Consider the following 24,603-nt stretch of genomic DNA (forward strand, 5'->3'; position numbering starts at 1 on the left):
GATGACGCCTTTAACCTTCTTGTATACAAGGACTGCGGAACGGTTGACGCAATCATCAAGGAATGCCGCCGGTTCGAACAAGCGAAGAGCCGCCGAATTTCTCCGCAGTTCACGCGGTTGCCGAATACGACTGCGACGTCGTCCTGTGTAGACTCGACTCCACCGAGCCGTCTGCCGACATCTGAGAGCCTGACACGACTTGTGCGCCAAGAAGTAGAGGCAATGTCCCCCGTTGCGTTTCATCCACCCGCAACAGACCGTACTCCAGCAGTATCCCTTATACAGGCTGTCGTTCGCAAAGAATTTGCCAATCTTGGGATTCAACCTGTTTGCTCAGTTAGTGCCCCATATGCTCGCCGCATGTCCCCGGAGCTCGGTTCTGAACGTGCATACTACCCTCGACGCAGCCGCAATCCAGATGAATGGAGAACACCTGATGACAGGCCCATCTGCTTTAACTGCTCCCGAGTTGGCCACATATCTCGACACTGCCGAAGCCGTCCGTCCTCGACCTACAGCCGCTACCCGCCGGGTTCTGCATATTCCCGCCGCTCTCCCTCGCCCTCGGAAACGACCTCTTCTGGCCACAACGCTCAGATCCCGCTTACCAACCGTTCGTCGTCACCTCAGCGCCGTCGATCTCCATCGCCCCGACCTCGCCGCCCTTCGTCGCCGGCCCCATATGCCCGCTCCCGGTCGGAAAACTGATGGCTGCAGCGTCTGGGGGTGATGCTGCTCTGACGACCCGACCAGAAAACCCTCCTTTAACTCTTCATGCTCATCGGAACATCCTTAACGTCGACGTGGACGGGGTCCCTGTTACCGCTCTGATCGACACTGGAGCGCACGTCTCAGTCATGAATGCTCGTCTTCGCCGTCGCCTAAGGAAAGTGCTCACTCCTGCCCCCTCAACTGTGGTCCGTGTTGCAGATGGCGGTATGTCTATTGTCGTCGGAATGTGTACTGCTCGTGTTTCAATAGCCGGCCGCCATACTTCTGTGCTCTTCACTGTCCTCGAACACTGCCCTCATGACATCATTCTCGGCCTTGACTTTCTCACCGACCATTCCGCCCTTATAGATTGCGCCACAAGCATCGTTCAACTCGCTCTACCTGTTCCTTCAGAGCCACCGGATCCAATTGTTCACCGACTGTGCACCGCCGACTTTGTCCGCCTGGACCCCGATGCCGCCACTTATGTCCGTTTCTCCTCGGTCCTGCCAGTTCCCGATGGTGACTACATCATTACTCCGGTTCCTGATGTGCCCTTTACACGCAGTGTTGCCCTTGCGCATACAGTTGTCACCATGTCGGCAAATCAAGCGTCCCTTCCGGTTCTCAACTTTGCCTCTTACGTTCAGCCGCTCCCACAAGGTATGTCGCTCGCCACGCTGTGCCCTGCTGCCGAATGCGTCGTATCGGCGGTGAGAAGCGTCCCACCCTCGTCGAACTGCCGCGACTCTGACGTCCCACCACCTGATGAATATGCAAAAATGATTGCTGCTGACCTCTTACCAGGGCAAGCTCACGACCTTCGGTATCTTCTGTCGTCTTTTCGCGACATCTTTGACTTCGATGACCGCCCTTTGGCTCGAACATCTGTGGTCACGCATCGCATCAACACCGGTGACGCAGCTCCTATTCACAGACGACCCTACAGAGTGTCCAGTACAGAACGCACCATCATACAGCAAGAGGTGGACAAGATGCTCAGTAAAGACATCATAGAGCCCTCGTCGAGCCCTTGGGCCTCCCCAGTTGTGCTGGTTAAAAAGAAGGACGGCAGCTGGCGCTTTTGCGTTGATTACCGGCACCTAAACAACATAACAAAAAAAGACGTCTATCCACTCCCAAGAATAGACGATGCTTTGGACTGCCTTCACGGAGCCAAATTTTTCTCTTCAATTGACCTTCGGTCCGGGTATTGGCAAATCTCTGTTGATGACAATGACCGCGAAAAGACGGCATTCGTCACACCGGACGGCTTATATCAGTTTAAAGTTATGCCATTCGGTCTCTGTAATGCGCCAGCTACCTTCGAAAGAATGATGGACTCCTTGCTTCGCGGCTTTAAATGGTCCACATGTCTATGTTACCTCGACGATGTTGTGGTTTTTTCGCCCACGTTTACCACGCACCTCGAAAGACTGGCGAGCATTCTTTCTGTCTTCCGTCGAGCCGGGCTACAGCTCAATTCGTCGAAATGTCAATTCGGTCGCCGCCAACTCACCATTCTCGGACATCTAGTCGACGCTTCCGGTGTCCGCCCGGATCCTGTTAAAGTTAAAGCCGTCAAGGACTTCCCTATTCCCCAGTCGTCTACGGATGTGCGCAGCTTCGTCGGCCTCTGCTCGTACTTCCGCCGTTTCATCAAAAATTTTGCCGGCACCGCTCGCCCCCTGACCGACCTTCTAAAGAAAGACACCCCTTTTACCTGGGGCCCTGCCCAAGAGGAGGCCTTTTCTTCGCTAGTCGACTTACTCACCTCCCCACCTATTCTGGCCCATTTTGATCCGTCGGCTCCGACTGAAGTTCGCACAGACGCCTGCGGTTATGGGATTGGCGCCGTGCTAGCCCAACGTCACCAAGGGCAAGAACGCGTTATTGCATATGCCAGCCGCCTCCTTTCTACAGCTGAGCGAAATTACTCAATTACAGAGCGCGAGTGTCTAGCTCTTGTTTGGGCCGTAGCTAAGTTCCGACCGTACCTGTTTGGCCGTCCATTCTCCGTAGTGACCGATCACCACGCCCTTTGTTGGCTGTCTTCACTGAAAGACCCCACAGGCCGGCTCGGACGTTGGACGTTGCGCCTCCAAGAGTATTCTTACACTGTTCATTACAAGTCAGGGCGTCTCCATCAAGACGCCGACTGCCTGTCTCGGCACCCTGTAGAGCCGCCTGATCCTGGAGACAACGACCTCGGCCCGTGCCTCTTCGCTATCTCCGATCTGGTTAACATCGCGGACGAGCAGCGACAAGACTCTTCCTTGCGTATTCTCATTGATCGCCTCAACTGTGCCAGCCGAGATCCTTCATTGCAACTGACTGTTCGTCATTCAGGATGGCGTCCTATACCGCCGCAACCTTCGTCCTGACGGACCTCCGCTCCTGCTAGTCGTTCCCCAGCGTCTCCGTTCATCTGTCCTAGCGGAACTACACGACCTACCGACCGCAGGCCACCTCGGCGTCTCCCGCACATACGATCGGGTCCGACGCCGCTTCTTTTGGCCTGGTCTGTACCGCTCTGTTCGGCGTTACGTTGCCTCCTGCGACCTCTGTCAACGCAGGAAGAGACCATCAACGTTGCCTGCTGGCCTTCTACAGCCTATTGACGTACCTCTCGAACCATTCTACCGTGTTGGACTCGACCTTCTCGGACCTTTCCCGACGTCCTGCTCCGGCAACCGTTGGATTGCTGTCGCGACCGACTATGCGACCCGGTACGCTATCACGCGTGCGTTACCAACAAGTTGTGCAACCGATGTCGCCGACTTCCTATTGCAGAACGTAATCCTTCACCACGGCGCTCCACACCAATTGCTGACGGACCGCGGCCGCTACTTTTTGTCCCGAGTAGTTGACGATATCCTCCGGTCCTGTGGCACGCAGCATAAGCTCACTACAGCTTACCATCCCCAGACGAACGGGCTTACCGAGCGCCTCAACAGGACTCTGACCGATATGCTATCCATGTATGTCTCGCCCGACCACCGCGATTGGGACGTTGCCTTGCCTTATGTAACATTTGCTTATAATTCGTCGCGGCATGATACCACCGGCTATTCTCCTTTCTACCTTCTGTTTGGTCGGCATCCTGCGCTGCCATTGGATACATTACTACCGAGTTCTACTGCCTCGACCACAGAGTATGCACGTGACGCCATCTCCCGAGCAACTATGGCCCGTGAAATCGCCCGAGACCGGCTCACCGCATCTCAGACCTACCAGAAGTCAGTTTACGACCGCCGGCATCGCCCAGTACACTATCCGCCGGGCTCACTCGTCCTCCTTTGGTCTCCTTCTCGCCATGTCGGCCTCTCTGAGAAACTTCTACGTCAGTACAGTGGCCCTTATCGAGTTCTCCGTCAGGTGACCGACGTGACCTACGAGATTACACCTCTTCATGCTCCGACGTCGTCCACTAGCCCTTTGACTGACGTCGTTCATGTAGTCCGTCTCAAACCGTACCACACGCCTGCTACATCATCCACTTAGCACCGGGACGGTGCTTTTGCCGCCGGGAGTTATGCTACGGTTGTGCTTGTGCTTGGAACGCTCGTGCTTGGTGCGCTCGCGCTTGGAACGCGAAGAGGACGAAGTGCGTTTCTGTGGCTGGGCTTCGCGTGCCCGGTTGTTCGGCTGCGTGGCTGTAAGCTGTTTCCCTGTAAATATATTTTTCCCTTTTGGTGTGCACATCTTCACATTACAATATCATCGAACAGCCTGATAGGGTTCCACTCTCTGAAGTCAACACCTTTCTCTTTTGGCTGAACTATCACTGGGATGCCGACTGTCCGGTGCTTCCGATGACTCACCACTTTGAAGCCATCGTTGACCATTTCCGCCATGTCAGCCACTTCCTCGTCAGAGGCGACGATAGTTGAGTCGTCCCCACTGAGCGATGATGACGCACTGCACTGCTGGACGTCCCTGATGACTGGCATATCCCCGCCATGTGATGCCATGGCCGCCTCCGCCCCACTGGGCTCCTTCGGATGGCGCTGTCCCTTTAAGGATACCGGCTCCGGAGCTGCTGTACCCTTCCCGTAGGGACAGTACCGCCTTAAAGACGCGGCCGTCTTCCAAGGGTGGAAATAACCTAGTTAATAACTAGAAAACAAGGCAAAATTACTGAGCTGAGGTGACAACAGATCGAGCAGCGTCGTCTTCCTCTTCCTCCTCCCCGTTTTTAATGCTGTCCGATGAGCCTGTCGCCATTTCCACCCACATCGGGCAGCCGCCGCGGCTCAGTGGTTATGGCGCTTGGCTGCTGACCCGAAAGACGTGGGTTCGATCCCGGCCGCGTTGGTCAAATTTCGATGGAGGTGAAATTCTAGAGGCCCGTGTACCGCGCAATGTCGGTGCACATTAAAGAACCCCAGGTGGTGGAAATTTTGCGGAGCCCTTCACTACAGCGTCCCTCATAGCCTGAGTCGCTTTCGGACGTTTAACCCCCATAAACGAAACCATTTCCACCAACATCGAGTGATGTCATGGTGCACTTGCTTTAATTATTGTGACGTCGCTAAACTCAGGTGTTGTTCACTTGCGCGCTGGCGCTGACTGAGACCAAAGGCATTGTGTACAAAATGGCTTGTAATTAATTATTCACACTATGCACTGGTGTTTTGCGCTTATTTTCATGATTGCTAGGCCCGTAGGCCTCTTTGAAGGCAAATAAACTGACACCGAAAAACTTTGTGCCTGGAACCCTTTAAAGCATATGCCATGTAGTTAGCATCTTACATTGTGGTGGGAAAATTTGTGCATGCATGACCTCAATGCCAGCTCTGGGAAGTTGTCATACAGGATGCTGCGCCACTAATCTCCACTTCCTGGCCATTCTGTGCTGGGTGTCGACCACTTCCACCTGCTTATTCTTGCCTCTCCTTCTTTCCATTAAACGCTGTCCATGCACTGACACCAAGCATTTTTCTGGCAAATGCACATGTTCCATTCACAGTATGTCCCAAGTCTCTATCTTGCTGTAGATGTAGCAATTAAAAATTTTTTCTCATTGAATTATGAGAAAAAAAAACTCCACTTGTTTGCTTCTTAGTCAAGTGCCTTAGGTGTACAGCAGACGTGTTGAACAAGGAAGAATGTCACACCATGCTGGGAACTATGATGAAAGATAAACAGCATTTTGCATAGCACATACTTTGACACAGACGCATTAAAACTATAGGCAATGCTCATGGCATTGGCTTCGCCGCCTGTTGGCCAGGACACGAAGCGTGAGCAGGTCGTGTCTGCTGCTCTCCCTGTCCATTTCAGCGCGCTTTTGCGATGCGCTTGTGCTTTGATATTACATTGTGTGGAGTATTGATTAGTCACGAATATAGTTTCATGTCAGTCTTCAGTGACGTAAAGGGTCGTACTTCTGCACAGCTGGCTGCTCGAAAACTTTACAAAAAATTTTCCAGGAACGCGTCCTTAGGTCCCCTGCGTGCCTTCGCTCGTCAGCGGTTTTTTCAGCAGCGCAGGGGACAAAGGACGTGACAAGTGCACAGACACGGCGCTGAACTTACAACTGGTTTATTGAGGTGATTTTCACTACTTAAACACAGTGGCAACCAATCTCAAATGAAAAGACAGATACACAAAACAGATTGACGAAAATGACAATTCCTGAGCACAGGTCTACAGTGGCACAAGACCAGCTGCGCACGTTTTTCTATTCTCATCAAGGAAACGTAGTTCTTTATCAGACAGAGCTATTGAGGCAACGCTTACGCATTCATCTTTGAATTTATGGATTTCATGAGCTTCAATGATTTCACGAGTGATTTTGCCTCTACAGAGAATGGCCCTTCCTGAGAGCACACAGCGGCACATCTTCAGCTCATGGCGCACTTGAATGGCGGCGGTGGTCTCAGACGGCAGACAAGACTACCGAATTCTTATGGCAGTGCGGGCTGCCGCAGCTTCGAGCCATCACTAAGAAGACGCATCAGGAAAGCTTCAGTCCAGTCCACACCTATGGTGAAGTGTCCTTGCCGGAACAAGTACAAGACGTCCTTAGACGAGGACCATAGTTCGCCGTCGAACCCAGGCGATCGGCACCGGAACTTCTTGCGATGGTGAGACAAGTTTCCAGCCTAGCAGCGGCTCCTGAAGTGGACCGATGTGTTTCAGATGGAGTGGACATTTTGGCAAAGTGTAAACCTACCGGGTGTAGAATTCCAATCAAATTCACCGTTTCGTTTTTAAAGAACAATTCGCTGACCCTATTAGACGCTGATAAAGAGGGAGGTTTTACTGTGATGCCAAAAGCGCTCTACTTATCGAAAGCAGAAAATGCTATCAGTTCAACTTTCCGGCAGAGAAGCGATGTCGCTCTAAGTAAAGTGAAAGCCCGAGCACGGAAAATGTGTGCACAAATGAATTTGGAATCCCTAGCCAAGTGTATAGAGAAACGCAAGGGGTCCTGCTTAAAGATATTCTTCTGAGCCAAAACTCACAAGCTGGACTGCCCACTTTGAGCAATAGTCACCGAGGATAGCACATGGCAAAAGTCTGTCGCGTTAATTTTTGCAAGACAAGCTGAACCTCTTAACCATTGACGACCCTTTTCAGGTGAAGAGTTCTAACCAAGTAATCGCTTTCTTGCAACAATACCCAAAGAAAGGCTTTTCGGCCTGCTCTATCGATATAAAAGATTTATATTATTCCCTTCTGCAAAAGAAACTGCTGGCAAGTGTTGAAGAATGCATTGATTCCTTCGGTGTGGTAGCTTTCCAGAATTCTGCAGGCATCAGCAATAGCAACTTCTTGGAACTCCTTACTTTTTACCTTAACTCGACATTTTCCACCTGGAATGAATCTGTTTACCTCCAGAGCAATGGCGTCTGCATTGGTTCATGCATAGCTCCGATACTGAGCGACATTTATCTCGCGCACCATGACAGGCTCCTTGATAGTCAACTAGACGAAAGCGTGGCTCGTGTTTTTAGGTTTGTAGATGATTTTTTAGTTTTTATGACATGTGCAGTTACTGACGCAGAGGCCTCAGTCTCGAAAGTTTTATCAATTTTTCACACCTGTCTTGACCCTCTTGTTTTGATGCATGAAACGCCTTGTGAAGGAAAGTTACGTTTTTTAGATCTTGCCATGTTCCTCAAAAATAGCCATGTGTGCTGGCGTTACAAGCCACGATGCCAGAAGCCCCTCACGCCTTTCGCTTCTGCACATTCTAAGCTTGTAAAGCGCGGCATCGCAAAGTTGTGTTTTAAGAAATGCCCTAGAAAAATCATGCCATCATGCGATGCAAGGCAGCTATCAAAATCAGGTGGTACGCTTACAAGCAGCAGGATACCCTTCCGACCTTCTGATTGCAATATCAGAGAGCCTGCAAAGAGAAATCATTAATTCAGGCCGCGGAGATTCCACTGAAAGGCCCAAGGAAGAAAAAAGAAAGTATGTGGTTATTCCTTATCTACACCGCATTTCACATAATCTGAAAAGGGTGGGAGCGCGTGCCGATGTAAACGTTGTTTTTTCCGCGCCCGATAAGCTCTCCAAACTCTGCCATATTGTAAACAGCAGCAATGAAAGGATGGTTGGCTGCGATAAGAAACACCAAAAAGGTTTTGTACCATGTAGCAGCAATGTTGTGTACAGGTTTCCGCTTACATGTGGCAAGCACTACACGTGGCAAACTGGTCGTTGCCTCAACGACCGGCTGCGGGAACACAACAGCAACGTGAGTGGCACCGCTTCCCGTCACCTTGGCATTCATTGCAGAGACTGCACAGAGGAAAGAAAAAAGAACAAAAAACCGCCGTGTTATCCTGTTTTCACTCAGTGTCGAGTGCTGTCAGATAATAAAACAAAAATCACTCGTGAAATCATTGAAGCTCATGAAATCCATAAATTCAAAGATGAATGCGTAAGCGTTGCCTCAATAGCTCTGCCTGATAAAGAACTACGTTTCCTTGATGAGAATAGAAAAACGTGCGCAGCTGGTCTTGTGCCACTGTAGACCTGTGCTCAGGAATTGTCATTTTCGTCAATCTGTTTTGTGTATCTGTCTTTTCATTTGAGATTGGTTGCCACTGTGTTTAAGTAGTGAAAACCACCTCAATAAACCAGTTGTAAGTTCAGCGCCGTGTCTGTGCACTTGTCACGTCCTTTGTCCCCTGCGCTGCTGAAAAAACCATGTCACACCAACTTGCCCCAGCTTCTACAGTATTAGCGTCAGCGGTAGATCGTGGCTGCTCGAAGATAAAAATAAAAATTTGCGTTGTATTGAATTTGTGCGCTAGAGCTTTAAATGCTTTTCTTGTATTTCTGTCTTCCCCCACATTCAGTGGTCATTTCGATGCGTACTTGCTTCGTCATGGCTAGCAAGGTGCAAAACAGGCGCGCTGTTTGCAAATGTGACAGGTCGCCCACCTTTCGTTGTAAGTGCACTTTTAAAGTCAAAAGAATCGATGCGAGAAGCAGAGCCGGAGGGCCCGGAGCCAAGTTGTGAGTGGCTCACTGCTTCTGTATGCTTCTAACAATGAGTTAGCTGTATCGAAAAGCAGGAGATGGCTGAAAAGAATGCACCACACAAGTAAGTTGTTTTTATCAAAGGCAGTGCCCGTATTGCAGCTTGCCGTTGCTGTCTTGTGTCTGTATGGATGTCGTCATACTCATGTCGGACATTTATAAGAATTGACGTTCCACTCCAACCTGCGTATAAGCACAAAAACTGATGCATGTGCTTGTATTAAAGGAATGCAGCTGCAGGTGTCCTTTGCCTGCTGACAGCGTGAAGGTTCAGGAGCCTCAGTTGTTTATTCGTTCTCAGCGAAGACAAAACAGCATGCCTAAAGAATTATTAAGCGAATAGTTAAAGCAAGTATTGCATTGTTTAGTGCGACAGGAAAGCAGTCCATAGAAATAGCAGTTAGATGAAAATTTGGAAGCACCCACCACATGGCTTAGTGGCTTTGGCGTTCGGCTGCTGATCTCAGGGTCGCGGGTTCGATCCCGATCCTGCTGCAGTGGCAGTATTTCGACGGTGGCAAAACATAAAAACAATGGTGCGCTGTGCGACGTGAATGCACATTGAAGAACCCCATGTGGTATAAATTAATCCGGAGCCGTCCACTGTGGTGTTCTTCATAGACCATGTGTTGCTTGAGGATGTTAAACCTGGCATACCACTTCCACAGTTTGGAAACCTGATACCTTGGTGATGTAAAGTCTTAATTTGCAGTGCAAGAAATGTCGGCGCTGGTTTACTATTGTGATGCATCCCAGAGCCAATGTGCTACATAGTTATGTGTTGTGAAACACGTATGTGTTAATGAATATGAGGGCCGCTGGCAGAGTTTGCTCTGAATTTGTCTTCATTATTCATGGCGTGGTGTGCACAATTCCTCCACTTTTCTGCTGTCACCGTTGGTGTCTTGTTTCTGAGCAGAGCTTCAACCAAAGGAAGCCATAAATCTTTAAGCTCATTCTTGGTATCATTATTAACTTGTACCCAGAGAAACTCCATAGGTTAAAGCTAAGGTGGGAGCCAGAGCTTGACGTTGCCAGCCCTCGCCACAGCGACTCCTACATGTTATTTGACAACGCACAGTTTGGGCAGCTTCATGATTTATAGGAGCCACATTGTTGGCATCATAGCGTTCCATTAGTGTTCTCTCTGTCAGCTACTGCTGAACTGCTTCTTTGTGTAAAACTGTTGTCGGCATTGCTTCGTCCAAGTGTGAATGACACAACTGCTTGTGTTTCGCCAGGATGTTTCTTTTGGCTGCTTCACATGAGTGAAAACATCTCAAAATGATTGCCATCCATTCCTTCATAGCAGTCTTCACCCTTTCTGGTTTTATGCAGGAAATATACAGGGAGCCGTTGATGGGCCTTTCTCATTGCTGATGTGCATCACAGTGATGCGGTGGCCCTTCCCTGGCAGCCTGCTCCAGGCCATGGTTGTCCTGATCTTGGCACAAGCAGCACACGCTCACTGTTCTGTCCTTCCACCAACACTGCGCTTGCTGCCGTTGCACATATCTCATCCAGGTAAATAATCTGGGAACCTACCATCTTGTACCTTAGGTAGCTTTCCTGCCTTGCGAAAGTGTCTTCTCTTTCAGTGGGCAGTTAGTGTAATTTTATTGCACGTTTCCTTCTGTCAAACGATGCGTTAGACATTAGAATACATGAATTACCGTGTGGTATTTTCCTACAACCGCTAAATAATTTGATTGAATTTCTTCTCTCGTGCTGTTTCGGTTTCATTGACTGAACGACGACTGTAACGTCAAGTTGATGTTTTGTTCGCGTGATCTACTAGAAAAACTGTAATATAATCGCTGATATGTAGATTTAATTCACTATGACATTTAATCCAGCATCTTCCAAGACATGGAATGACGAGCCTGTTAGTGATTATATTAAAGTTTTTCCAGTTCATCACGTGGCCAAAACATCAACTTGACGTCACAGTCGTCCTGCGGTCGATGAAACCGAAACACCGTGAAGAAAAAATTCAATTATAAATTATTTAGCGTTCGTACACAAATACCACAGGGTGCTTCATGCATACGAATGTCTAAGATATCGTTTGAAAGAAAAAAACACGCAAGAAAAAATTTGGTGTCTATAGTCCTTTAAAGGGGTGCAGACACAAAATTTTAAACACATTGAACGGCATGAGAGTGAGAGAGAGAAAGACTTTATTGTGCAGAGGAATTCGGGCCTCCCAGGACCCCTGGGTCCACGCACGACCACACCGCACTCAAACGTTCATGGCTAAAAGGTCCTTGACGCTGCCCGCACAGGTGGCGACGATCTTCTGTCGTGCCTGATCTGTGGAGCGTAGTGAGGTCTCCCAGTCCTCCCATGTTGGGAGTGGCTCCGGCCTGCCGGGTGGAGGGGAAGCCGGACAGACCCCGAGGATATCAGTCAGGTTTGCCTTTTGTGCGTTGTACAGAGGGCAGGAAGGTGGGATGGGTCGGTAGTGTGGAGAGGAGAGAGGGGGTAGTTACGGTACGATTTCTTTCATGGGCGTAAGAAGTTGCCATCTCGCAAGTGTCTGGCACATTCTTTGAGTGGAACATAAATTATTGCTGTTTTTAATGCTGAGTTGAGTTGAGTTGAGTGGTTGTAAACTACTGGTGGGATTAGCCTTGCAGTTGCTGCCGGCAATTGCTCCACCGTAGCGACACTTAAATAGAAATCGCAGAAACACTGTCCGCAAAAACCTAAATAGACACTCCTGAGGTCACCATGTGGAGGCCAAATCCGTGTCCTGCAGGTAAAGTAGAAGAAGGCGAAAAGCATCCCTTCTACTCGACTGGCTCCCGCGCGGTAAAACAATGTCCTGAAGAGAACTGTGAGGAACTCCTGCCTTCCTGAGGGATCCGAATAACACAGCCCGTTCCGCGTTGTACAAAGTACCGCACAAGAGGTAATGTTCTATGTCACCACACACACCACACGTTGAACGCAATGGTGACAACGCTAGGCCAGTCTTATACATCCACGCCGGCGTAGGAGCAGAATCCGTGCGAACGCGGTGCAGCAAAGTGGCTTGGTACCTTTTGAGACCCTTGGTCACACATGGCTGATGAGGAGAGCTCCACAAAGAACGGAAGTGGCACAACACCACATCTCTGAACATTTGCTTGACTTCATGAGGGACTCCATGTACTGGAATCCCGGAGAGCGCTGTATGGGCGAGGTTGTCTGCTATCTCGTTGCCTAAGACACCTATGTGGGAGGGCACCCATTGAAAACGTATAGAGAAGCCTTTGCTATGTAGATTCTGCACCAGACGTAGGGATCTAAGACTCAAGGCATCAGTGGGGAACCCGTACTCTAACCTTTGATGGGCAGATTTTGAATCCGTAATTATGACAGTAGGTTGAGGCGTACAACACCGTAGCTTCTTTAGAGCTGCCTCAATGGCAACGCTTTCGGCCATTGTGGAGGACACGACTTTAGTAAAACGAACAGACCAATCATACTTCAAAGACGGAATATGAAAAGCAGCTGCACTAGATCCTCTCACCTTGTCCACAGAGCCGTCTGTAAAAATTTGAAGATGACTGGCATATTCGGTCTCAAGATGTTCCAGTTCGAGCGAACCCATTGCCGCTAAAGGAGAATTCCGCTTAGCGCGAACGTGGGGAATTGTCAAGGAACAATCGAGGCTCGGAAAGGACCAAGGTGGCTTCAACGTCTTAGGTCGATCTCGAAGGTCGAGACCCAGAGAACGAAGAGTATTTAAAGCCAAGTACGCCCGGGACTCAGATCTCTTTCGAAGGCGCTGTAGAAGCGCTCTCCCGGCAACAGTCTCTCTGAGGCGGCCAATTTGCAGCAAAAGACTTTGTGAAGCGGCTAGCCGAAGAGGTTTCGATTGAGACTCATACAGTACTGCATTGTTTGGAGCAGCCCGCGGAACGCCGAGAGCTCTCCTTTGTCCCATTCTGTGCAAAACCTCAAGGCGTTCCAGCTGCGATACCGAGGGGGAAATTAAAGGGAGCTGGTACATTATGCGACTTGTCACCAGGGCATCGTGAAGCCTGATCATTGAAGCAGGATGGTTTCCCCATTGCTCACTAGCAACTCTACGAAGCACATTGAGACGCGGCGAAGATAGTGAAGCCACAATCGAGTCCAACAGCTCGTCGCCACTGTAGACGTGAGTCAATAGTGACGCCCAAAAAACGTATGTGTTTAACCGGACGAAGGCAAGACTGATCAAGGTCTATGCTCAGCCGCACATACCGTCGTCCCCTACCTGGAAACAGGACGAAGCCAGATTTTTCCACCGAGAGAGTCAACCCAACACCTTGAAGGTAACTTTTATCTGAAAGCACGGCCTGTCGCGCTAATAGAGCTAAGCGTTTGTGTTGATATCCGGTTAACCAAAGACAAATGTCGTCTGCATATATCGACATATGGACATGCCTACAATGTATTTGTACTTTTGCGGCAAGACCGGCCATGACAACATTAAAGAGCGTTGGGGACAGGACACTACCCTGAGGTACCCCTCGCGATACCGCCCTTTCGGAGCTCATTGTACTGCCTAACCGCACTCGAAATTTACGATCACTGAGAAATGAGTGAATGAATCGCAGAAGATAGCCCTGGACGCCACCGACCTGCAGACTATTCAGTATTGAGCTCTGGAGGACGCTATCATAAGCCTTTGATACGTCTAGGAAAATAGCTAGTGTTGAAAGTCCAAAAGCACTCTGATGTTCAATGTGGCTTATCAAGTCCAGGACGCTATCTTGCGCGCATAAACCTGTGCGGAATCCAGTCATGCATGTTGGTAGTGCCCTTCTATCCTCAAGCCACCAAGACAAACGCTTACTTGCCATCTTCTCCATGAGCTTAGCCACACACGACGTCAGCGATACAGGACGATACGAGGCCGCGTCTGTCATCTCTTTGCTGGCCTTCAGCAGTGGGACTACACAAGCCACCTTCCATCAAGGGGGAATGTCACCAGACTCCCACAGTCGATTGAGATAGGTTAGGAGCATCTTCCGGTGTTCCAGAGGCAGGTTCTGTAACATTTGATTGGTAATGCCGTCAGGACCTGGTGCACAGCGACGCCGCAGGCTGCGGAGCGCTGTCTGTAGTTCTCGAAGTGTGAACGGGGCGTCCATAACAGACGGAGACGTAGCAGGCAGAGCGCAGGGATGAATGCCTGGTCTGGAATTTACAAATGCATCCGCAAATTCCTCTGCCAAGCACACGAGATGTTTCTGCGTTCGCAATGCCAGCGCCTCGAAAGGTTTACTCGGACGAGAGCCACCAGCAGGACTGCCAACGACACGCCAAATTCTCGTTATCGGTGAGAAAACAGTCAAACTAGCGCAAAAGGATGCCCACTGGGACCTACAGAGCTTGTTCGCATGACGTCTAATGGCAGAGTTGAGCCTGTTGAAAGTTGTCTTCAAGGCTCTGTCGTCCTTCTTCCGCAACAGTTGTCGCTCCGCCCTTCTGCGCGCTGCGCAGAGGTTCCCGAGTTTTAAATCCGGAGTCGGAAAATGATCAGGTAGCTTGAGCGCCGTGGTAGTAGCCATATTAGCATAAATCATTTTGTCTGTCACATCACCGGAAACACAGGCTAAGTGCTCCCTGTATTTGTCCCAATTAACAACATGGCAAATTTTAGGACCACGCAGATGGAAGTCGGCAGTAAACACAAATATCGGGTAGTGATCACTTCCCATTCGGTCAGCTCTAGTTGACCACTGCACACGGACGTCAGGTGAATGTAAGGTTAGGTCTATAGATGTGGGTGAGGTTGGAGGCCGAAAGAAAGTGGGACTTCCGTCATTGGCCACGCACAGGTCCAAACTGTCGATGACTTTTACAAGTTGGCGTCCGCGAGGATCTGTGTTCCTGTCACCTCAGGCAGGGTGGTGGGCGTTGAAGTCAGCGCAGATGATTCTGGGTGCTGTGCAGCGGTCACAAAGTTGCTGGAGGAACAAAGCCATATCGACCTTCTTCCGCGGGGACACGTATACTGATGCAATGGGCAGAGATCGGAAGGCGAGCCGAATCCTCACAGCCACTACCTCAATACTGTCAGTGCAAAGATCGGTGACGTTCAAAGCCACATGAGGAATCTCCCTTCGTATGTAAAGGGCGGCACTTCCTGCGGGAAAAGACTTTATGCTGCAATTCTTGTGGGCGACGTATCCCGGCAAAGACCTCCCGCTTGGCAAGCCAGCCTCCGAGAGGGCCAGTACTGGAACACAGGTCTCTTTCAAGAACAATTTTAGTTCTGCTAATCGACTTATAATCCCAGCGCAGTTCCATTGCATGATAAACGGCACTTTTCTGGGGTTTTTAGTTGCAACAGGTTGAAGTAAACTAGCCATCTAGGAGTTGAAGTTCTCTGTGAAGGCGGCGATCAAGGTCTCAAAGGAAAGCACCAGCTGTATAAAGTTCTTCAAAGTGCCAGGCTGCATCGCTTGGCTATATGAACGCAGGACATCAAACAAAACGCGTAGAAGGTCGGAAAGATTCCGGCTTTTGTGCTCCTTATTTTGCTGCACGCACTGGCACACCACTTCGACAAAAGACGTGGACTGGGACCCACTCTTGGCCACGGTAGCTGGTGTCTGCATCTCTTTTAAGGCAAGGGGATGTCCTCCTTGCTGTCGAGTCTTGCTGTGATCTGGTCGCTGAGGAACATGGACACTTTTTGCAGAAGCAGATCGAACAGCCAGCTCGCCCTCGGAGGCCGTTGCCGACTTGCTCGGATCAGGTCGTGCAGCGACGTCGCTTGCTACCACGTCCCGAGCTTCCGACTCGAGCGCAGGGAACCCTTCGCTTCCATGTATCGGCTTCTCAGTAGGTTGTGGTTTGGGGCCACTAATGAAGGACTTGCGACGGTGTAAGGCGCTTACACGGAATGTGCAGCCACTGAAACTCGCTGGATGGTCACCTCCACAATTAGCGCAAGCAAAATCTGCCTTGCACTCTTTGTAATCATGGCCACCACCACACCGCTTGCAACGTTGATCTTTGTTGCAAACTCTCGCTACATGTCCAAAGCGTTGGCACCTGAAGCACCGGGGAGGAGTTTCAACGAACTCGTGGACTGCATGTTTGGTGAAACCAAGGTCAATTAATCCAGGGCGCTCGGTGTCGGGAGCAAACGTTAGCACAATAGAGTTTGTAGGCTTCTCTGCCCATTGTTGTTCTCCAGGCTCCACCCGGCGCATTAACCGTCGCACGTGCAGAACTCCTTGCGGTTTCAAGTAGTCAAGAAGGGCACTCTCCGAATACCACACTGGTACTTCCTCTTATAACACATGTGTTAGTCATGTAGGAGTGTGGCAACCGGGCTTGGAACTCGTATGCCACCGATCTGAGAGCACCGCAGAAGAATGTCTACTTGCTCTTCCGTTGAGATATCTAGATGAAGAGCACCTTGCGTTCTGAAACGACTGCGAATCGGAGCAGATCCCAGTAGTACTTTAATATCATCGAACAGCCTGATAGGGTTCCACTCTCTGAAGTCAACACCTTTCTCTTTTGGCTGAACTATCGCTGGGATGCCGACTGTCCGGTGCTTCCGATGACTCACCACTTTGAAGCCATCGTTGACCATTTCCGCCATGTCAGCCACTTCCTCGTCAGAGGCGACGATAGTTGAGTCGTCCCCACTGAGCGATGATGACGCACTGCACTGCTGGACGTCCCTGATGACTGGCATATCCCCGCCATGTGATGCCATGGCCGCCTCCGCCCCACTGGGCTCCTTCGGATGGCGCTGTCCCTTTAAGGATACCGGTGCCGGAGCTGCTGTACCCTTCCCGTAGGGACAGTACCGCCTTAAAGACGCGGCCGTCTTCCAAGGGTGGAAATAACCTAGTTAATAACTAGAAAACAAGGCAAAATTACTGAGCTGAGGTGACAACTGATCGAGCAGCGTCGTCTTCCTCTTCCTCCTCCCCGTTTTTAATGCTGTCCGATGAGCCTGTTGCCATTTCCACCCACATTGGGCAGCCGCCGCGGCTCAGTGGTTATGGCGCTTGGCTGCTGACCCTAAAGACGTGGGTTCGATACCGGCCGCGTTGGTCGAATTTCGATGGAGGTGAAATTCTAGAGGCCCGTGTACCGCGCAATGTCGGTGCACATTAAAGAACCCCAGGTGGTGGAAATTTTGCGGAGCCCTTCACTACAGCGTCCCTCATAGCCTGAGTCGCTTTCGGACGTTTAACCCCCATAAACGAAACCATTTCCACCAACATCGAGTGATGTCATGGTGCACTTGCTTTAATTATTGTGACGTCGCTAAACTCAGGTGTTGTTCACTTCAGCGCTGGCGCTGACTGAGACCAAAGGCTTTGTGTACAAAATGGCTTGTAATTAATTATTCACACTATGCACTGGTGTTTTGCGCTTATTTTCATGATTGCTAGGCCCGTAGGCCTCTTTGAAGGCAAATAAACTGACACCAAAAAACTTTGTGGCTGGAACCCTTTAAAGCATATGCCATGTAGTTAGCATCTTACATTGTGGTGGGAAAATTTGTGCATGCATGACCTCAATGCCAGCTCTGGGAAGTTGTCATACAGGGTGCTGCGCCACTAATCTCCACTTCCTGGCCATTCTGTGCTGGGTGTCGACCACTTCCACCTGCTTATTCTTGCCTCTCCTTCTTTCCAGTAAACGCTGTCCATGCACTGACACCAAGCATTTTGCTGGCAAATGCACATGTTCCATTCACAGTATGTCCCAAGTCTCTATCTTGCTGGAGATGTAGCAATTAAAAATGTTTTCTCATTGAATTACGAGAAAAAAAAACTCCACTTGTTTGCTTCTTAGTCAAGTGCCTTAGGTGTACAGCAGACGTGTTGAACAAGGAAGAATGTCACACCATGCTGGGAACTATGATGAAAGATAAACAGCATTTTGCATAGCACATACTTTGACACAGACGCATTAAAACTATAGGCAATGCTCATGGCATTGGCTTCGCCGCCTGTTGGCCAGGACACGAAGCGTGAGCAGGTCGTGTCTGCTGCTCTCCCTGTCCATTTCAGCGCGCTTTTGCGATGCGCTTCTGCTTTGATATTACATTGTGTGGAGTATTGATTAGTCACGAATATAGTTTCATGTAAGTCTTCAGTGACGTAAAGGGTCGTACTTCTGCGCAGCTGGCTGCTCGAAAACTTTACAAAAAATTTTCCAGGAACGCGTTTTTTAGGTCCCCTGCGTGCCTTCGCTCGTCAGCGGTTTTTTCAGCAGCGCAGGGGACAAAGGACGTGACAAGTGCACAGACACGGCGCTGAACTTACAACTGGTTTATTGAGGTGATTTTCACTACTTAAGTACAGTGGCAACCAATCTCAAATGAAAAGACAGATACACAAAACAGATTGACGAAAATGACAATTCCTGAGCACAGGTCTACAGTGGCACAAGACCAGCTGCGCACGTTTTTCTATTCTCATCAAGGAAACGTAGTTCTTTATCAGACAGAGCTATTGAGGCAACGCTTACGCATTCATCTTTGAATTTATGGATTTCATGAGCTTCAATGATTTCACGAGTGATTTTGCCTCTACAGAGAATGGCCCTTCCTGAGAGCACACAGCGGCACATCTTCAGCTCATGGCGCACTTGAATGGCGGCGGTGGTCTCAGACGGCAGACAAGACTACCGAATTCTTATGGCAGTGCGGGCTGCCGCAGCTTCGAGCCATCACTAAGAAGACGCATCAGGAAAGCTTCAGTCCAGTCCACACCTATGGTGAAGTGTCCTTGCCGGAACAAGTACAAGACGTCCTTAGACGAGGACCATAGTTCGCCGTCGAACCCAGGCGATCGGCACCGGAACTTCTTGCGATGGTGAGACAATTTTCCAGCCTAGCAGCGGGTCCTGAAGTGGACCGATGTGTTTCAGATGGAGTGGACATTTTGGCAAAGTGTAAACCTACCGGGTGTAGAATTCCAATCAAATTCACCGTTTCGTTTTTAAAGAACAATTCGCTGACCCTATTAGACGCTGATAAAGAGGGAGGTTTTACTGTGATGCCAAAAGCGCTCTACTTATCGAAAGCAGAAAATGCTATCAGTTCAACTTTCCGGCAGAGAAGCGATGTCGCTTTAAGTAAAGTGAAAGCCCGAGCACGGAAAATGTGTGCACAAATGAATTTGGAATCCCTAGCCAAGTGTATAGAGAAAAGCAAGGGGTCCTGCTTAAAGATATTCTTCACAGCCAAAACTCACAAGCTGGACTGCCCACTTTGAGCAATAGTCACCGAGGATGGCACATGGCAAAAGTCTGTCGCGTTAATTTTTGCAAGACAAGCTGAACCTCTTAACCATTGACGACCCTTTTCAGGTGAAGAGTTCTAACCAAGTAATCGCTTTCTTGCAACAATACCCAAAGAAAGGCTTTTCGGCCTGCTCTATCGATATAAAAGATTTATATTATTCCCTTCTGCAAAAGAAACTGCTGGCAAGTGTTGAAGAATGCATTGATTCCTTCGGTGTGGTAGCTTTCCAGAATTCTGCAGGCATCAGCAATAGCAACTTCTTGGAACTCCTTACTTTTTACCTTAACTCGACATTTTCCACCTGGAATGAATCTGTTTACCTCCAGAGCAATGGCGTCTGCATTGGTTCATGCATAGCTCCGACACTGAGCGACATTTATCTCGCGCACCATGACAGGCTCCTTGATAGTCAACTAGACGAAAGCGTGGCTCGTGTTTTTAGGTTTGTAGATGATTTTTTAGTTTTTATGACATGTGCAGTTACTGACGCAGAGACCTCGGTCTCGAAAGTTTTATCAATTTTTCACACCTGTCTTGACCCTCTTGTTTTGACGCATGAAATGCCTTGTGAAGGAAAGTTACGTTTTTTAGATCTTGCCATGTTCCTCAAAAATAGCCATGTGTGCTGGCGTTACGAGCCACGATGCCAGAAGCCCCTCACGCCTTTCGCTTCTGCACATTCTAAGCTTGTAAAGCGCGGCATCGCAAAGTTGTGTTTTAAGAAATGCCCTAGAAAAATCATGCCATCATGCGATGCAAGACAGCTATCAAAATCAGGTGTTACGCTTACAAGCAGCAGGATACCCTTCCGACCTTCTGATTGCAATATCAGAGAGCCTGCTAAGAGAAATCATTAATTCAGGCCGCAGAGATTCCACTGAAAGGCCCAAGGAAGAAAAAAGAAAGTATGTGGTTATTCCTTATCTACACCGCATTTCACATAATTTGAAAAGGGTGGGAGCGCGTGCCGATGTAAACGTTGTTTTTTCCGCGCCCGATAAGCTCTCCAAACTCTGCCATATTGTAAACAGCAGCAATGAAAGGATGGTTGGCTGCGATAAGAAACACCAAAAAGGTTTTGTACCATGTAGCAGCAATGTTGTGTACAGGTTTCCGCTTACATGTGGCAAGCACTACACGTGGCAAACTGGTCGTTGCCTCAACGACCGGCTGCGGGAGCACAACAACAACGTGAGTGGCACCGCTTCTCGTCACCTTGGCATTCATTGCAGAGACTGCACAGAGGAAAGAAAAAAGAACAAAAAACCGCCGTGTTATCTTGTTTTCACTCAGTGTCGAGTGCTGTCAGATAATAAAACAAAAATCACTCGTGAAATCATTGAAGCTCATGAAATCCATAAATTCAAAGATGAATGCGTAAGCGTTGCCTCAATACCTCTGCCTGATAAAGAACTACGTTTCCTTGATGAGAATAGAAAAACGTGCGCAGCTGGTCTTGTGCCACTGTAGACCTGTGCTCAGGAATTGTCATTTTCGTCAATCTGTTTTGTGTATCTGTCTTTTCATTTGAGATTGGTTGCCACTGTGTTTAAGTAGTGAAAATCACCTCAATAAACCAGTTGTAAGTTCAGCGCCGTGTCTGTGCACTTGTCACGTCCTTTGTCCCCTGCGCTGCTGAAAAAACCATGTCACACCAACTTGCCCCAGCTTCTACTGTATTAGGGTCAGCGGTAGATCGTGGCTGCTCGAAGATAAAAATAAAAATTTGCGTCGTATTGAATTTGTGCGCTAGAGCTTTAAATGCTTTTCTTGTATTTCTGTCTTCCCCCACATTCAGTGGTCGTTTCGATGCGTACTTGCTTCGTCATGGCTAGCAAGGTGCAAAACAGGCGCGCTGTTTGCAAATGTGACAGGTCGCCCACCTTTCGTTGTAAGTGCGCTTTTAAAGTCAAAAGAATCGATGCGAGAAGCAGAGCCGGAGGGCCCGGAGCCAAGTTGTGAGTGGCTCACTGCTTCTGTATGCTTCTAACAATGAGTTAGCTGTATCGAAAAGCAGGAGATGGCTGAAAAGAATGCACCACACAAGTAAGTTGTTTTTATCAAAGGCAGTGCCCGTATTGCAGCTTACCGTTGCTGTCTTGTGTCTGTATGGATGTCGTCATACTCATGTCGGACATTTATAAGAATTGACGTTCCACTCCAACCTGCGTATAAGCACAAAAACTGATGCACGTGCTTGTATTAAAGGAATGCAGCTGCAGGTGTCCTTTGCCTGCTGACAGCGTGAAGGTTCAGGAGCCTCAGTTGTTTATTCGTTCTCAGCGAAGACAAAACAGCATGCCTAAAGAATTATTAAGCGAATAGTTAAAGCAAGTATTGCATCGTTTGGTGCGACAGGAAAGCAGTCCATAGAAATAGCAGTTAGATGAAAATTTGGAAGCACCCACCACATGGCTTAGTGGCTTTGGCGTTCGGCTGCTGATCTCAGGGTCGCGGGTTCGATCCCGATCCTGCTGCAGTGGCAGTATTTCGACGGTGGCAAAACATAAAAACAATGGTGCGCTGTGCGACGATAATGCACGTTGAAGAACTCCATGTGGCATAAATTAATCCGGAGCCATCCACTGTGGTGTTCTTCATAGACCATGTGTTGCTTGAGGATGTTAAACCTGGCATACCACTTCCACAGTTTGGAAGCCTGATACCTTGGTGATGTAAAGTCTTAATTTGCAGTGCAAGAAATGTCGGCGCTGGTTTACTATTGTGATGCATCCCAGAGCCAATGTGCTACATAGTTATGTGTTGTGAAACACGTATGTGTTAATGAATATGAGGGCCGCTGGCAGAGTTTGCTCTGAATTTTTCTTCATTATTCATGGCGTGGTGTGCACAATTCCTCCACTTTTCTGCTGTCACCGTTGGTGGCTTGTTTCTGAGCAGAGCTTCAACCAAAGGAAGCCATAAATCTTTATGCTCATTCTTGGTATCATTATTAACTTGTACCCAGAGAAACTCCATAGGTTAAAGCTAAGGTGGGAGCCAGAGCTTGACGTTGCCAGCCCTCGCCACAGCGACTCCTACATGTTATTTGACAACGCACAGTTTGGGCAGCTTCATGATTTATAGGAGCCACATTGTTGGCATCATAGCGTTCCATTAGTGTTGTCTCTGTCAGCTACTGCTGAACTGCTTCTTTGTGTAAAACTGTTGTCGGCATTGCTTCGTCCAGGTGTGAATGACACAACTGCTTGTGTTTCGCCAGGATGTTTCTTTTGGCTGCTTCACATGAGTGAAAACATCTCAAAATGATTGCCATCCATTCCTTCATAGCAGTCTTCACCCTTTCTGGTTTTATGCAGGAAACATACAGGGAGCCGTTGATGGGCCTTTCTCATTGCTGATGTGCATCGCAATGATGCGGTGGCCCTTCCCTGGCAGCCTGCTCCAGGCCATGGTTGTCCTGATCTTGGCACAAGCAGCACACGCTCACTGTTCTGTCCTTCCACCAACACTGCGCTTGCTGCCGTTGCACATATCTCATCCAGGTAAATAATCTGGGAACCTACCATCTTGTACCTTAGGTAGCTTTCCTGCCTTGCGAAAGTGTCTTCTCTTTCAGTGGGCAGTTAGTGTAATTTTATTGCGCGCTTCCTTCTGTCAAACGATGCGTTAGACATTAGAATACATGAATTACCGTGTGGTATTTTCCTACAACCGCTACATAATTTGATTGAATTTCTTCTCTCGTGCTGTTTCGGTTTCATTGACTGAACGACGACTGTGACGTCAAGTTGATGTTTTGTTCGCGTGATCTACTAGAAAAACTGTAATATAATCGCTGATATGTAGATTTAATTCACTATGACATTTAATCCAGCATCTTCCAAGACATGGAATGACGAGCCTGTTAGTGATTATATTAAAGTTTTTCCAGTTCATCACGTGGCCAAAACATCAACTTGACATCACAGTCGTCCTGCGGTCGATGAAACTGAAACACCGTGAAGAAAAAATTCAATTATAAATTATTTAGCGTTCGTACACAAATACCACAGGGTGCTTCATGCATACGAATGTCTAAGATATCGTTTGAAAGAAAAAAACACGCAAGAAAAAATTTGGTGTCTATTGTCCTTTAAAGGGGTGCAGACACAAAATTTTAAACACATTGAACGGCATGAGAGTGAGAGAGAGAAAGACTTTATTGTGCAGAGGAATTCGGGCCTCCCAGGACCCCTGGGTCCACGCACGACCACACCGCACTCAAACGTGCATGGCTAAAAGGTCCATGACGCTGCCCGCACAGGTGGCGACGATCTTCTGTCGTGCCTGATCTGTGGAGCGTAGTGAGGTCTCCCAGTCCTCCCATGTTGGGAGTGGCTCCGGCCTGCCGGGTGGAGGGGAAGCCGGACAGACCCCGAGGATATCAGTCAGGTTTGCCTTTTGTGCGTTGTACAGAGGGCAGGAAGGTGGGATGGGTCGGTAGTGTGGAGAGGAGAGAGGGGGTAGTTACGGTACGATTTCTTTCATGGGCGTAAGAAGTTGCCATCTCGCAAGTGTCTGGCACATTCTTTGAGTGGAACATAAATTATTGCTGTTTTTAATGCTGAGTTGAGTTGAGTTGAGTGGTTGTAAACTACTGGTGGGATTAGCCTTGCAGTTGCTGCCGGCAATTGCTCCACCGTAGCGACACTTAAATAGAAATCGCAGAAACACTGTCCGCAAAAACCTAAATAGACACTCCTGAGGTCACCATGTGGAGGCCAAATCCGTGTCCTGCAGGTAAAGTAGAAGAAGGCGAAAAGCATCCCTTCTACTCGACTGGCTCCCGCGCGGTAAAACAATGTCCTGAAGAGAACTGTGAGGAACTCCTGCCTTCCTGAGGGATCCGAATAACACAGCCCGTTCCGCGTTGTACAAAGTACCGCACAAGAGGTAATGTTCTATGTAACCACACACACCACACGTTGAACGCAATGGTGACAACGCTAGGCCAGTCTTATACATCCACGCCGGCGTACGAGCAGAATCCGTGCGAACGCGGTGCAGCAAAGTGGCTTGGTACCTTTTGAGACCCTTGGTCACACATGGCTGATGAGGAGAGCTCCACAAAGAACGGAAGTGGCACAACACCACATCTCTGAACATTTGCTTGACTT

General features: G+C 49.0%; 1 protein-coding gene across 1 annotated transcript in view; it reads left to right on the forward strand.

Annotated features, from left to right (window-relative positions):
- Positions 1 to 10,560: 10,560 nt before the first annotated feature.
- The window catches only part of LOC144115266 (uncharacterized), a 339,847-nt gene continuing 325,804 nt past the window's right edge, over positions 10,561 to 24,603 (forward strand). The window contains exons 1-2 of the mRNA XM_077649571.1: positions 10,561 to 10,740; positions 22,804 to 22,989. Coding sequence (XP_077505697.1) covers positions 10,596 to 10,740; positions 22,804 to 22,989 — 331 coding nt within the window. The 5' untranslated portion in view covers positions 10,561 to 10,595. The remainder of the gene's footprint in view (positions 10,741 to 22,803; positions 22,990 to 24,603) is intronic.

Source organism: Amblyomma americanum, chromosome 1 (genome assembly GCF_052857255.1).
Source record: "Amblyomma americanum isolate KBUSLIRL-KWMA chromosome 1, ASM5285725v1, whole genome shotgun sequence".
NCBI classification, from domain to species: Eukaryota; Metazoa; Arthropoda; class Arachnida; order Ixodida; family Ixodidae; genus Amblyomma; species Amblyomma americanum.